Genomic DNA, 13,789 nt, shown 5'->3' with positions numbered 1-13,789 from the left:
GCTTGCAATTTTTCACAATTACCACAGATTTTATGCAGATTCGGGCCAAGACGCATCACGTGACGTCGTCACAACACACATTCCGCCAAAGCCCTCTTCGATTCACGTGCGTCGAACATGAGTACAGCAGAAAAGGTCTCGTTTACCAACAAACATCACTGAGAAAGACTGTGCAATTGCAATCTCGCCATTTCAAGTAGTTTTCCGCAAAAAAAAATGGACAAAAACGCCACAAATCTGACATTTTTTGCCGCAACAATCACAACACAAAAACTCTGCAGACTGGTCCTGTATGGACTGATGATGGGTAAGAGCGAGCTAGTGGGTGGGACTTGGCAAATGAGCAAAATGAGAGAAAATCGGGAACAAATAAGTGGCGCGTCCACCATGCAAGTTCCCGTGTTAGTTAAATGGTCTGCACTTATATAGCGCTTTTATCCAACGTGCTTTACACTGTGTCTCATTCACCCATTCACACACACACTCATACACCAATGGTAGCAGAGCTGCCATGCATGGTGCCAGCTTGCCATCGGGAGCAACTTGGGGTTCAGTGTCTTGCCCAAGGACACTTCGGCATGTGGAGTCATGTGGGTTGGGAATCGAACCGCCAACCCTACGATTATTGGACAACCCGCTCTACCACCTGATCCACAGCCGCCCATATGTTGGCAATAACACATTAGAGCGAGTGCATTAATAACTACTGCCCAAACTGCTGTTACAGAAAATGAATCACCTTCAGACCAATCAGAATTAAGAGTTCAGTGGCGCTGTGGGATAATGTGAGTCCTATACATTTCACATTAGCACTCTAATTCCAACTCTATTTGGACTATAATATAGATAATATCCTGATGGCTTGGAGTCATATTGATTGCAGATTAGCTGTTTATATTTCGCCAGAACATAATTCTCAGCGCAGGCTATTTTAGATAGGTGGCTTTTATAAATAATAAAAGGTTTTAATAATGATAGAAGGCTCCTTGTTGTCTAGTGTAGATGTACTGTGTAATCCATAAAGGGTAACAGTAAGTCATGCATTTTTAAATGCTATCGTATATAGATCCACCGCCATGTTTGAGCCATTTGATCCCCTGTATTGGTCTTGAGGGATTTGATCATTTAAGGATGTGCCATTATCTGAATGGCTAAAAAGTAGAACTATATTCGCTTGTTCTTTATGCATTTCCTTTCGCTCCACCCTCCTTTTGTTCCAGCCATTCCTTTATAGCGCCTGGTCCTTCGTCTTATTCACTCTCTGTCGTTCTCTCACCGGTAGGCAGCGACCGCAGGTTTGAGCTGACCCCTGTAGCTGCCATCAGCGTTCACCTTTTGGGAAGCGATGGGGCGGAGCTTCGTGTCAGCGAGCCAATCAGTGTAAGCGTTCCTCTCCCTGCCAACAGTGGCTTGAAGGAGAATGACCACATTCCTGCCTGGAGATTCGAGCCCAAACTCGGTGAGTTTAACGCACACACACACACACACACACACACACAGTGTTCTACAGAACATTATGGTGAGCTACCAAGTTGCCATGCTTTGTTTGTGTTGGTGTGTGTATGTGAATAGAGGAAAGACGGAGCACTTTAGTCACCAGATTTCCTGTTCCCTTCAGCTGTAATCAGCAGGATAAGTTGTGTAAAAGATTTTAGGGCTGGGAGCAGGATAGGAATGTTTTAAAACGTCAATAGAAAGGTGGTGGGGATGTTCTGACTGTGGAACAAGAAGGTCAGCCAGGTCACTACGAAGTGTTGTAAACATTATTTGAATGGGGCTTTGGAGCTTGTGCAACTCCCCCTTTACACACATTCACACACACAAATACACCATACACCCATTCTGGGTAAGCTGAAGCACCCTATTAATCATTCTATACTATAAACAGTTAGACTAGTAATAAACATGTGCTGAAATTCTGGATTTTCTCTCTCTCTCTCTCTCTCTCTCTCTCTCTCTCTCTCTCTCTCTCTCTAAGTATTACTTTAGTTATTATTGTAGTTTTTATCTACACACATCTCTCTTTTTCTTTTTTTTTTTTTTGCATGTTCTCCCCGTGCTGCGGGGATTTTCCTCCGGGTACTCCGGTTTCCTCCCTCAGTCCAAAGACATGCATGGTAGGTTGCTTGGCATGTCCAAAGTGTCCGTAGTGTATGAATGTGTGTGTGATTGTGCCCTGCGATGGATTGGCACCCTGTACAGGGTGTACCCCGCCTTGTGCCCAATGCTCCCTGGGATAAGCTCCAGGTTTCCCCGTGACCCTGAAAAGGATAAAGTGGTGTAGAAGATGGATGGATGAATCTCTCTCTTTCTAAATATTATTTTAGTTATTGTAGTTTTTATCTACTCTCTCTCTCTCTCTCTCTCTCTCTCTCTCTCTCTCTCTCTCTCTCTCTAAATATTATTTTAGTTATTGTAGTTTTTATCTACACACATCTCTCGCTCTCTTTCTGTAAATATTATTTTAGTTATTATTGTAGTTTATATCTATACACACACACACTCTCTCTTTCTGTAAATATTATTTTATTGTAGTTTTTATCTACACTCACACTCTCTCTCTCTTTCTGTAAATATTATTTTAGTTATTACTGTAGTTTATATCTATATACACTCACTCACTCTCTTTCTGTAAATATTATTTTAGTTATTATTGTAGTTTATATCTATACACACACACTCACTCTCTCTCTCTCTTTCTGTAAATATTATTTTAGTTATTGTAGTTTATATCTATACACACACACTCACTCTCTCTGTCTCTTTCTGTAAATATTATTTTAGTTATTATTGTTTATTATTGTTATAGTTTTTATCTTGTTCCCAATATACTGAAACCTTCTGTAAGCCTGAGTAGGCACCTTTGTTCAAAAGAAAAAAAACCTTGTTAATACGTACATAATACGCAATAATCCAATGGTACAAAATAACACAGGACCTAATCATATCCAAGTCACAAGGTTTTTTTTTTTCTTCTTCTTCCATTTTTAATCCAACGCAAAATCAGTCAAATCTGGATAAAGTGACCTGATAGAAAAAAAATGGAGAGCTGGTGGTGGTTTTTATTTGACCTGTATTTCTAATATACACTCACTAGCCTCTTTATTATGAAGACCTGCACACCTGAGCATTCATGCAGCTATCCAATCAGCCAAAATACAGGTCAAGAGCTTCTGTTAATGGTCGCTTGTGGAAAAACGTGATCTCAGTGACTTTGACTTTGGCATGGGTGTTGGTGCCAGACGGACTGGTATGTGTAGTTCAGAAACTGCTGATCTCCTGGGATTTTTACATAAGCAGTCTAGAGTTGATACAGAATGGTGCGAAAAACAAAATTGAAAAAATTACTAGAAACATCCAGAGAGTGTCAGTTCTGTGGGAGGAAACACCTTGTTAATGAGAGGTGTCAGGTAAGACAAATAACCTCTCTTTACAACCGTGGTGTGCAGAAAAGCATCTCAGAACTCGCAACACGTCGAACCTTGAGCGTCGCAGATGGGCTGCAACAGCAGAATACCACATCAAGTTCTACTTCTGTCAGCCAAGAACAGGAATCTGAGGCTACAGTGGGCACAGGCTCACCGAAACTAGACAGCTGAAGATTTGATAAACATCGCCTGGTCTTGCACATTTTTGGTGTAAACGGTCACATTGTTTAAGGCATTCATTTTCTTTTTCTTCCTCTAGTCATGAAGGTAGAAGGCCTGTTACATATCCAGTGAGGAAATGTTCTCTCTTTAGGGAAATTCGAGCTCACTGATAAGGTGATTAGACAGGGAATCATTCAGCTGTAGAGTTTCTGATCGTTATCTTTGTTTGCTTATGTCATGCTCTGGTGGCAAAAGAAAATGAAGAGTTATCTTAACTGTGACTGTCGCAAAGGTAGAGGTTTTTGCGAAATTGCAAACAGGCCAAAGTTCTGCCATTCTCAGTCTATGTCAAATACCAATCACATACTGTAAGCAAGAGATGTGAAACTTGGTGAAAAGATCAGCAACAGGTGTTTTTTTTGGCATCAAATCAAGATAAACATTTATCGTAAATAGAATATAATATACTGGGCATAATTGTCATATCTGGTTGGTTTACCAGTGATTGGCAAATTCTTTAAATCAGTGACTCAGACAATGCCAAAGACACACAAAGACTTCATCTCTGCTGAAAATCTCTTGCACAACCTTTACCGTTGTATAAAAGTGATGGAAGCTTGGCCAGGGGAAAAAAACAACTTCACTGCAATGTCTCATTGTGCCATAAGAGTCATTTACTAAACTTGTATGTAACGGAGTTCAAATGTGCATCGCGTCTGGTTTCGTACGCAAACCTAGCTTTTATATTTGATGCAGGCTACATGTGATTGTAACGAAAATTCAAAAATAGACGTTAAACCATGGCATTCAGATTAGAATAATTTTGCATAGTCAAATTAATGAAGGAGATGTGCGTAAATGTGTGCCTGGGTGCATGTAGTATTTCTTTGTAAGTAGATCTATATTGAATATACAGTTACGGTCATAAGTTTACATACACCTTGAACAGGATGATAGTTATTAATGATTATTTTGTCTTCTGGGAAACATGTCAATATCTTCGTTAGCATCTGAATGACAGTACTAAATGGGGGAAAAAAATAAGATCATAAAACAAAATAATAACAGTTTACACCGATCATCCTGTTCAAACGTTTACATCCCCCTGGCTCTTAATGTACTGTATCGTGTTACCTTCTTGAGCATCGGTGAATGTTTGCGCCTTTTTATAATAGTCGTGTACAAGTCCCTCAGTCGTCCTCAGTGTGAAAAGACGGATCTCGACATCATATAGTTGCTGTTGGAAAGGGGTCAAATATGCAGAAGATGCTGGAAAAGTAAAGAATGTGCAGGACCTGGAGGATTTTTCTGAAGAACAGTGGGTAGTTTAACTGCTCAGGACAAACAAGGGACTCGTGAACAACTATGACAAAACATAAAAAACATCATGTCATCGATCATCCAAATAACAACACACGGTATTAAGAATCAAGTGTGTGTAAACTTTTGAACTGGTTCATAAATAAAAAACAAAATGCAATTTTTATGATCCCTCTTTTTTTTATTTTTTAAATTATTAATATTTTGCAGATTCTGCAAGGCGTATGTAAACCTCAACTGTAGTGTTTTCCCCAGTTTATGCTCGTGCAGTGTTTCTCAATCTTTGGTATTTTCCCTGCTCCCTTCTCACCCAATTCACCAGCCAAGTCTGAATGAGGTTTAACTGGGTGTGTTAAAGGAGCGAAAACTCCTGGTGCTACTCCAGGACTGATGTACACTCTGTTTGTGTATTGTTAGTGCGATACATGTTGCATAGATACTCTGCATTTTAACATCAACGTAAGCTGGAATCAATCATCACTCCAAAATATGCTAAAAGAGCGGTCGATCGACGTACGAATCTGGATGGCGCAAACATTTTGAGCGCTCCGATATCAATGGACCCCTCTGGAAGCCCCGCCCCCAATCTCACGGCTCATCTTTTGACCGACGCTCACGTCCGCAATTGAAACATGCGCTGAAATGGCGCCCTCGCTTTCTATCAAGGTGAATAGAGAACGTTTTATGTATGAATGTGTGTTCCACTTCTCAATCAGTATGTTTGCCAATATCAGATAAGTTTGCTATATATTTCAGTTACCAATGGGGATACCACAAATGGCACTTTCTGTTTACATTTTGACCGGAAGGAAAAAAAAAAGATTTGACACTAGGCCTGTTTTAATCTTCTAACACTTGAGAAATCATTGTAATGATAACGATCAGTAGACAGATTAAATACTCTGCTTCTTTCCTTTGCTCTCTGCCAGTTAGACAGGTTTGGGGGGGGGGAGAATTCAGCCACAGCAAAAAATCTGTTACAAGACCTCACCTTTAGGAAAGCATAAATATAATTTCAGCAAAACAACAAAATGTTTTTATTTACTTCATAACCGTGTCTTGTCTTCTGCCTGCGAAGTTAGGCAAGGAGCCAAGTTACGAAACACTGTCACAGTCTACACAACGGCGTCGAAATTCTCACTAACTACGTGTGATTTCCTCAAAAACACGAATGGATTAAGTGGATAGCTGTGTTACATAGCGGAATGAACATAAGCCTAATCAGTTCAGTTTGTAATCAGATCCCGGCTGTTCCTGCACCACAGTCCAAATGAATCTTCACATTTTTCACAGACTGCCACACATTTAAACTACATATAAATGATCAAGCAGCAGTAAGCCAACTTTCAGCTTATTTACAGTATTTATATCAATTCTAATAAATGGATGCAGTAAATTCTTGATAAGGGATATGTCTGATGAACCCAGTATCTACTGTACTCTCACATCTTGTTTGTACCTGCATTTGGTTTCTATGAATCCTAATAAATAAAGGCAGCCATTTTCTCGCTGATTTATAAAATTTAGGAGCAGGAAGAGACCTGCGTGAATAGTCATTGTTTATTGATTAAAACGTGTTTCAGCTGGCATTATGAACTGGAACACTGCTGTTCTTTCTCACTGTCCCACTGCAAGCAAATATTAAGTGCTATTTAATTTAATTTACTTCAAAACGTATCTGTTCCTATATATTTTTTTGCTCACCTAAAAATTGGGTGGTCTGATACAAAAGGTGCTATGTTGTATGTCATGTAACACGTCTACTTATAAATACCAGGAAACGAAAGCTGAAATTCTAAAGTCAGACTACAGAAAAAAATGGGGGGGGGGATGGGGGTTTGGCCTTGCCTTTCCAATAGTTTCGGATAATTTATAATATTTTATAATATGTCACTCCAAACAATAAGACGCACCCTTCTAGCTTCCCATGGGGAAGGATGAAAGGAGGGGTGCGGTGGGAGTGTGGACAGACAGAGTGGACAAAGGGGTTCTTTTTTAATATGGGTCATTTGTTAGACCGTCTCTTAGCAACCAGAAATAAACAGAGGGAGAGACTGAGGAAGGGGTGGAAAACAACAGATCCGACACTAACTCAATTTCAGCTTTCTTAGCGATTGTTTCAGCTTTCGGCTCTTGCCCAAGCGTTTTCTCAGGAAAGAAATGCCACGAGTATCTGATTACATCCTTTTGATCCAGACGCTGACATGCTGTTGATGTAGGCAAACATTCTTAAGCTCACTGTTGGAGCATAACACAATCGTGTGTGATTAATGTGTCAGTTCGCATGACATTAGGCCTTTTGTCCAGCTGGGCGTTGCTTTGTGGTCTTATTCACGCTGAACCCTGAAGCCAAATTTCCATACGGTCTTTCACCCAGGGTTGAGTGTGTGTGCACGCAGGCCTGTGCGTGTGGCTATATGATTATAGACGCAGTGTAATTGCTGCTCTGAAGTGTTTTGTTGTCGTTCATAATTATCATAAATAATTACCTCGGAATTTAAGATGAGTAGCATTAAAGGAGCGATTTGTCATTTTCAGGTGCATTGAAAACACTTATCCTTCCCTCCAACGGACACCAGTCTGTCTGCTAAGGTTACGCATACCTCGAGTTGCCTTTTAAGGAAAAAAGAAGCTGTGTTTTGAATTGGGTGCGGAGCTAATTTCAGGGCCAGAAAAATGTAAGCCCAAAATGAAGAAACTAGCCATGGCAATATCCATCCATCCATCCATCCATTTTCCATACTACACAAGGTCACGAGGGAGCCAGGAGCCTATCCCAGGGAACTCAGGGCACAAAGTGGGGTACACCCTGGACATGGTGCCAACCCATCGCATGGCACAATCACGCACACATTCACACACTACGGCCAATTTGGGAATGCCAGTCAGCCTACAGTGCATGTCTTTGGACTGGGAGAGGAAACCAGAGTACCCAGAGGAAACCCCCGAAGCACACGGGGCGGAGGCGTGATTCAAACCCCCAACCACGGAGATATGAGGCAACAGTGCCAACTACATGTAACGGTGCTTAATACATGTCTAGAAGTCAGAGTATTTACATGTAATAAATATAAAGAATACTGCAGGCTGTTTTACAGAATGTAGCATGTGAATAGAGCATGTCAGCATTTCTATGATGTTTTTCTGAGCTATGATGGAGTTATTTCTCAGGATATAGGATACAACACTAAGATAAAATACTGTTAATATACAGTTGATTGGGCTAGATATACTCTCCAGATTGTGGAACATTTATTAAATGATAAGCTTGCTCTGATCATGTACACACATGCACTGTTGACAATAATGACTCATTAAGACTCCTATATGAATGTTTGGTTTAGTAAAATAGTTTTACAATGCCTTGCGTTCCATATCTAATAGTGTGAAACGATTAAAAACACGTTTTTACTCCGTCACGTTGCTGCTACGATTCGAATCCGTTTTTTTGGATGAACACGAAACAGTGCTAGTTGTCTAAACTCTAAATTGGCATTATAAACTGTTCTTTAACTTTGTTTTTATGTGTTGGAGTTCTCTGCTTCGGTGCATTAAGCAAAGCCCACGTGCTGTAGAATCTCTAAATAAATACTTGTCATATCTGAATGATTTCTTCACTTAAAAAAAGAAGAAAAGCGGTATGTAATGGAAAACTGTAGCTCGTTAAAAGCGGCACACTCTGCATTAGAGCAGAGCTGTAACAGCTAACAAGTCTTTAAGTACTGTTTTGAATGTAATGGATGATGTGACATAACTGCATAAGTGTGGGAAGATGGCTTTTAAATAGTTTAACAGCAGACTGGCCATGACTAGTTATATTAATAGAAAGAGCCAAAGTTAATGTAAATTGTGTTTGCCCTTTCTTTACTCCTCTTTTCCATTCGTTCAGCAAAATTGGTTTGATGCTGCAAATGCTTGCGTAGTGTTCTCTGCTGTATTGTGTCTTGCAGTGTCATTGTGTGTGTGTGTTGAGGGGTTGCTGAGTCTGTGCAGGTCAAATGGCAATCGATAGAAACTCTGGCTGTGGTGGAAATTCACAGAAAATATGCTGCATCACGAAACCTCTTGCTTTTTCAGTGCATCCCAGTGACTCTTTCTACCCCATTAAACTGACTGTGTTCAGTCTGTAATTTTACTTCATAATTATAATTCATTACTATACTATACTTAGTAAGTAATATTTTGGTATGTATTACACTCGTTATTGAAATTACATACTGCACTCTTTGTACAGTATACAACCCCATTCCGAAATAGTTTGGACAGTATGGTAAATGCTAATAAAAACAAAGAGGAGTGATTTGTAAATGCACTTTTGACTTGTATTTAAACACAAAACGTATAAAGGCAAGGTATTTGATGTTTTGCCTAATCAACTGCAAAGGTTTTTGCATAGGTCGGCTAATCATAGTATATAAGGAGCCTCCAAAAAAGGCATAGTCCTTCAAGAGCAATGATGGGTCGAGGCTTGCCAATCTGCCAACAGCTGTGTCAGAGAATAATCCAACACTTTGAGAACAACATTCCTCAAAGACAAATCAGTAGGATTTTAGGTATTTCACCTTCTACAGTGCACAATACAATTAAAAGATTCAAGGAATCCGGTCAAATCTCAGTGCGTAAAGGGAAAGGTCGAAGACCACTTCGGAGATCACGCGCATTCAGATCCCTCAGACGTCACTTTCTTAAAAACTGTCATGAGTCTGTTATGGATATCCTGACATGGGCTTGGGAATACTTTGGTAAAACTTTGTCAGTCAACACTATTCGCCGCTGCATCCACAGATGCAAGTTAAGTCTTTACTATGCAAAGTAGAAGCCATGCATCAACATTGTCCAGAAGCACCGCTAACTTCTCTGGGTTCGGTCTCATCTGAGATGGACAGTAGCACAGTGGAATCATGTTTTGTGGTCCGACGAGTCGACATTTCAAATAGTTTTTGGACAAAACAGCCATCATGTTCTCCGGGCCAAAGATGAAAAGGACCATTCAAGCTGTTATCGGTGTCAGGTCCAAAAGCCAGCGTCTGTCATGGTATGGGTAACTTGCACATCTGTGATGGCACCATTAATGCAAAAAGATATGTACACATTTTGGAGCAACATATACTGCCATCCAGAGCAGGACAACGCCAAACCACATTCTGCCCAGATTACAAGCGCATGATTCTGTAAGCAGAGAGTTAAAACGTTTCAGAATGCTGGTGTGAGCAAAGACTCGTATAAAATGAGGCGTCCCTTTTGCCTGCGTAGAAGGCATGAACTCGATCTAATGTGCAAAAGTATGGTAAGTTGACACTAATTTGCTAACTTTAACTGGCAATATTTAACAAAATTACCCAGTTTTCTTTGCTAATGCAAGGTTAGATTAGCATCGATTCTAGTAGCTAATATAATTGCCTAGGTGGCAAATCAAATTCTTGCTAGTGGTAAATATTGTACATGATATTTTACTTGGAGTTAATTCATTAGCAAACTGTACAGCGTTAATCATACATTTGAGCAGCAAACTTACAGAGCTTGAACCGTTTCGGATAAAGTAATTTAAGTTACATGAAAACATGACATTAACTTAAAATTCATCAGTTAAAAACATTTGCTTTTTAATACTTGAATACATTTGAAAGTAGCAATTTTTTTTCTCTGGATACGTCCAGTTTTAATTGAGCAAGATTGTAACACATCTATGCTTTCACTTAAGTATAATTTCTTAGTACTTTTTCCACTCCTGGTCTCAGCCAAACATAAACCATCTTCATCAGCTTTGTAGCTCCTGTTTAATTCTTTTCCTCTTCTTTTAGTTGGTAATTAAATCAGTCAAGAAAGAGCAGCCAAATGTAATTACATTTTAATGCTTTTGAACTGCCACTGCCACCTAGTGGTCTTCTTAGTGAATTACTACAAGACTAGTACGATCATCAGTGAATTCTCGTGGATTTAATAGCTTGCTAAATGCAGTATTTACTTTGATACTATAATATAATAGTTCCATTATTTATGTGTGAAAATACCTTTAAAAGATTCAACCATAACCATTTACCATATGAACTATTGCAAACTCTTTACCACCATCAGAACATATAAACAACCCACTTCTAACACTTTCTGTTTAGTGCTTAATGTGTGCTTGAGTTCTTGAATCTGATTGGTCAGAAGGTGTTGATTCTTTTTCTATGACAGCTGCTCTGACGGTAGTTCTGACTCGTTTTAAGATGTTTACCAAGGTAGACGACCCGTATAATCTCACACCCATCTACAGGTGCATCTCAAAAAATTTGAATATCGTGGAAAAGTTCATTTTTTTCCCCTTAATTTAATTCAAAATGTGGAATTCCAGGCTGCATCACATCACCCCAGTGTTGAATTATTTTCCTTTCACAGTATGCCAAGTCATGTTCCATCCTTCACATACAATGTTGTTATTTAGTATTTTATGTCTCACCCTTTTAAAATGGTTAGCTACAGCAAGCCAAATGCCAGTGCATGTAAGTGCAAATCAATAGTTGATCACAACAGAAGGTCTATTGAGTTTGATTTTATCAGTAATGAATAACTGGATTACTTCCTTCTTAGGAAGTGATTGGGAAAGATCTTGGTGTGCACACACACACACAACACAACACACAACACTCCTGCTGTTTGCATTCATATAGAAATGTAATTATATTTGCAGTATTGCTGTCATTTTAACACCGGGGTTTGATATGTGTTAATGTTTTTAGCATAACCTGATCTAATTACACCCTGGATTAAAAGGAGAAAAAAACAACAACAATAGAAAGAAATCACTTAAGCCAGACCAAAAAACAGCAATTCTGATGCTTTATACAGTGATATTGTCCAGTATTTTATTTTATTAAATGTTTTTGTATGCAATTTCTCTTGTTAGACCTGTCACGATAATTACATTATCGATTTGTCGTACGATATATGGACGCGACCTCGATCATTTTTGCTGACCTCGATATTAGCCGTTTTGTTTACATAAGAATGAATGTCGGCAACATTTTAGCCATTCGGTCCTCTCGTCTGCTCTAGGGCTGTCATATTAAATTTCGAATATACCTCGAATTTAAAATAAAAATGCACATTCAAATGCAAAAACCGTGTGCATTGGAGTTTAAGATGTGTAGCAAGCACTAGCAGCGATTTTAGTTTAAACTTACCGTTGAAAAAATGACACGCAAGATATTAACAATGCACTAACAATGTTTTATGAAGAAGAAAAATCTAGAAAGAATAGTTCTAGCGTTTCAAATAATCCAGTTATAGTCGATAATGTCGGGGATTGAGCCGCTTAAGCTGCGTGAGCTGAATCTGAACGGTGAACGAACACCCGACCGAACGCATCCTATACACACATGAGATTAATCAGACATTTACATAACATAAACATATTATTACAACTCGCTAACAACGCACTAAAACACGGACAATGAATAACTAATGCATAAAGAATTCACTATGTTGTATTACAGAGTCTGAATATTTTTAAGAATTAAAAGTTCATTGCTCTTTGAAAGGGTGTACTTTGCTTAATTATGCTATTGTTTTATCATTAAATAATTGGCATAAAATGATCTTAAAATGACAATATCGTTTATCACAATTATTTCTGGGACAATATATCATCCTAAACAGTCATCATGACAGGCCTACTGCTCGATAAACTACTTTACTATCAAAATAGCAGCATAAAGTCACCATATGTTATAGATGAAAGTTGTTCATCTAAAGCGTGTGTGTTTGTGTGTGTGTGTGTGTGTGTAGGAGCTTGGTTGAAGAGCAGTTTGGGCTACGTGCAGAGAGAAAGAGGAGGTGAGCTCATCCTTACCTATATCGCCCCTCAGCTCGGTTACTGGGTAGCAGCCATGTCTCCTATAAACACAGGTAATACACACTTCCTCTCTGGATCTCTCCCTCTCTCTGTCTCTTTAGTTCTCTAGCTACGAAAACCACAGCCAGCTAATTTAACTCTTGTTGTTGAATATATTGTAACAGAATTTATTTGTTTGCAAACCTAGCAAAGCCAGCCATGCTGCTTCCTTTCATAGGTCTGTACTTTTCATTAAAGGGCTCATATAATGCTTTTTAAACATTTTTAAAAGTTCGTTATTTTGTTTACTGGGTGTAATCGAATACGTTAACATGCTTTGATACTTAAAAACTACATTATTTTTCACATACTGTACGTTATTGCAGTATCACTATTCCCAGTCTGTCTGAAACGCTCCGATTGAGTTCCGGTTTCTCCAAAGCCCCTCCTTCCAAAAAGCCCAGAGTGCTCTGATTGGCCAGCTGACCCACTGCATTGTGATTGGCCAAGAACCTTAAGCATGTGTCAGAAACGTAACGCCCCTTACCATAATGGCGAGCTTCGGCTTCCAAGGTTTCTAAAGCAGTTATAAACAGTAAATAATGTTGTCGGTTTTACTGTATCGGTTCGAGCCCGAGTCAGATTATCTACAAGGTTATGAGTTCAAATCCAAAGAACCGCGAACTGACTTTGCAAACACAACTCAAACAGAACGTTTCACGGTGGTAAGTTTTCATTTTGTAACTCTTACATTTCAGATACGATGTTATAATGGTTTAATTTGGCTTATGAAATTGTCAGACAAAGAGACACAAAATACAGACAGGTTACTGTGTCACAGGAATGTACGTTACTCTACACGTTTATAGGTAAAAATCCCCACAGCTGAATATCAAAACTACTTCAGCACAAAAATTTTAGCTAGAACGTTAGCAGAGGTCTACAAGTGAGCCCTGGGCCACAACACAAAAGTCCGCATTCAAACAGTCAATAGCAGATACTTCATAAAATAATCAAACACACTTGCAGGTTTTGATTCAGAAGCACATGATTGTCTGAGCAA

The 13,789-nt window shown here is 39.1% G+C and overlaps 1 protein-coding gene across 1 annotated transcript in view; it reads left to right on the top strand.

The window, feature by feature from the left end:
• The window catches only part of fam171a1 (family with sequence similarity 171 member A1), a 41,864-nt gene that overhangs the window by 21,081 nt on the left and 6,994 nt on the right, over nucleotides 1-13,789 (top strand). The window contains exons 5-6 of the mRNA XM_053610984.1: nucleotides 1,283-1,459; nucleotides 12,681-12,800. Coding sequence (XP_053466959.1) covers nucleotides 1,283-1,459; nucleotides 12,681-12,800 — 297 coding nt within the window. The remainder of the gene's footprint in view (nucleotides 1-1,282; nucleotides 1,460-12,680; nucleotides 12,801-13,789) is intronic.

The sequence above is a fragment of the Ictalurus furcatus genome, chromosome 23 (assembly GCF_023375685.1).
Source record: "Ictalurus furcatus strain D&B chromosome 23, Billie_1.0, whole genome shotgun sequence".
NCBI classification, from domain to species: domain Eukaryota; kingdom Metazoa; phylum Chordata; class Actinopteri; order Siluriformes; family Ictaluridae; genus Ictalurus; species Ictalurus furcatus.
The sequence above is the reverse complement of the archived record's forward strand: the minus strand, read 5'-3'. Positions and strand labels throughout refer to the sequence as shown.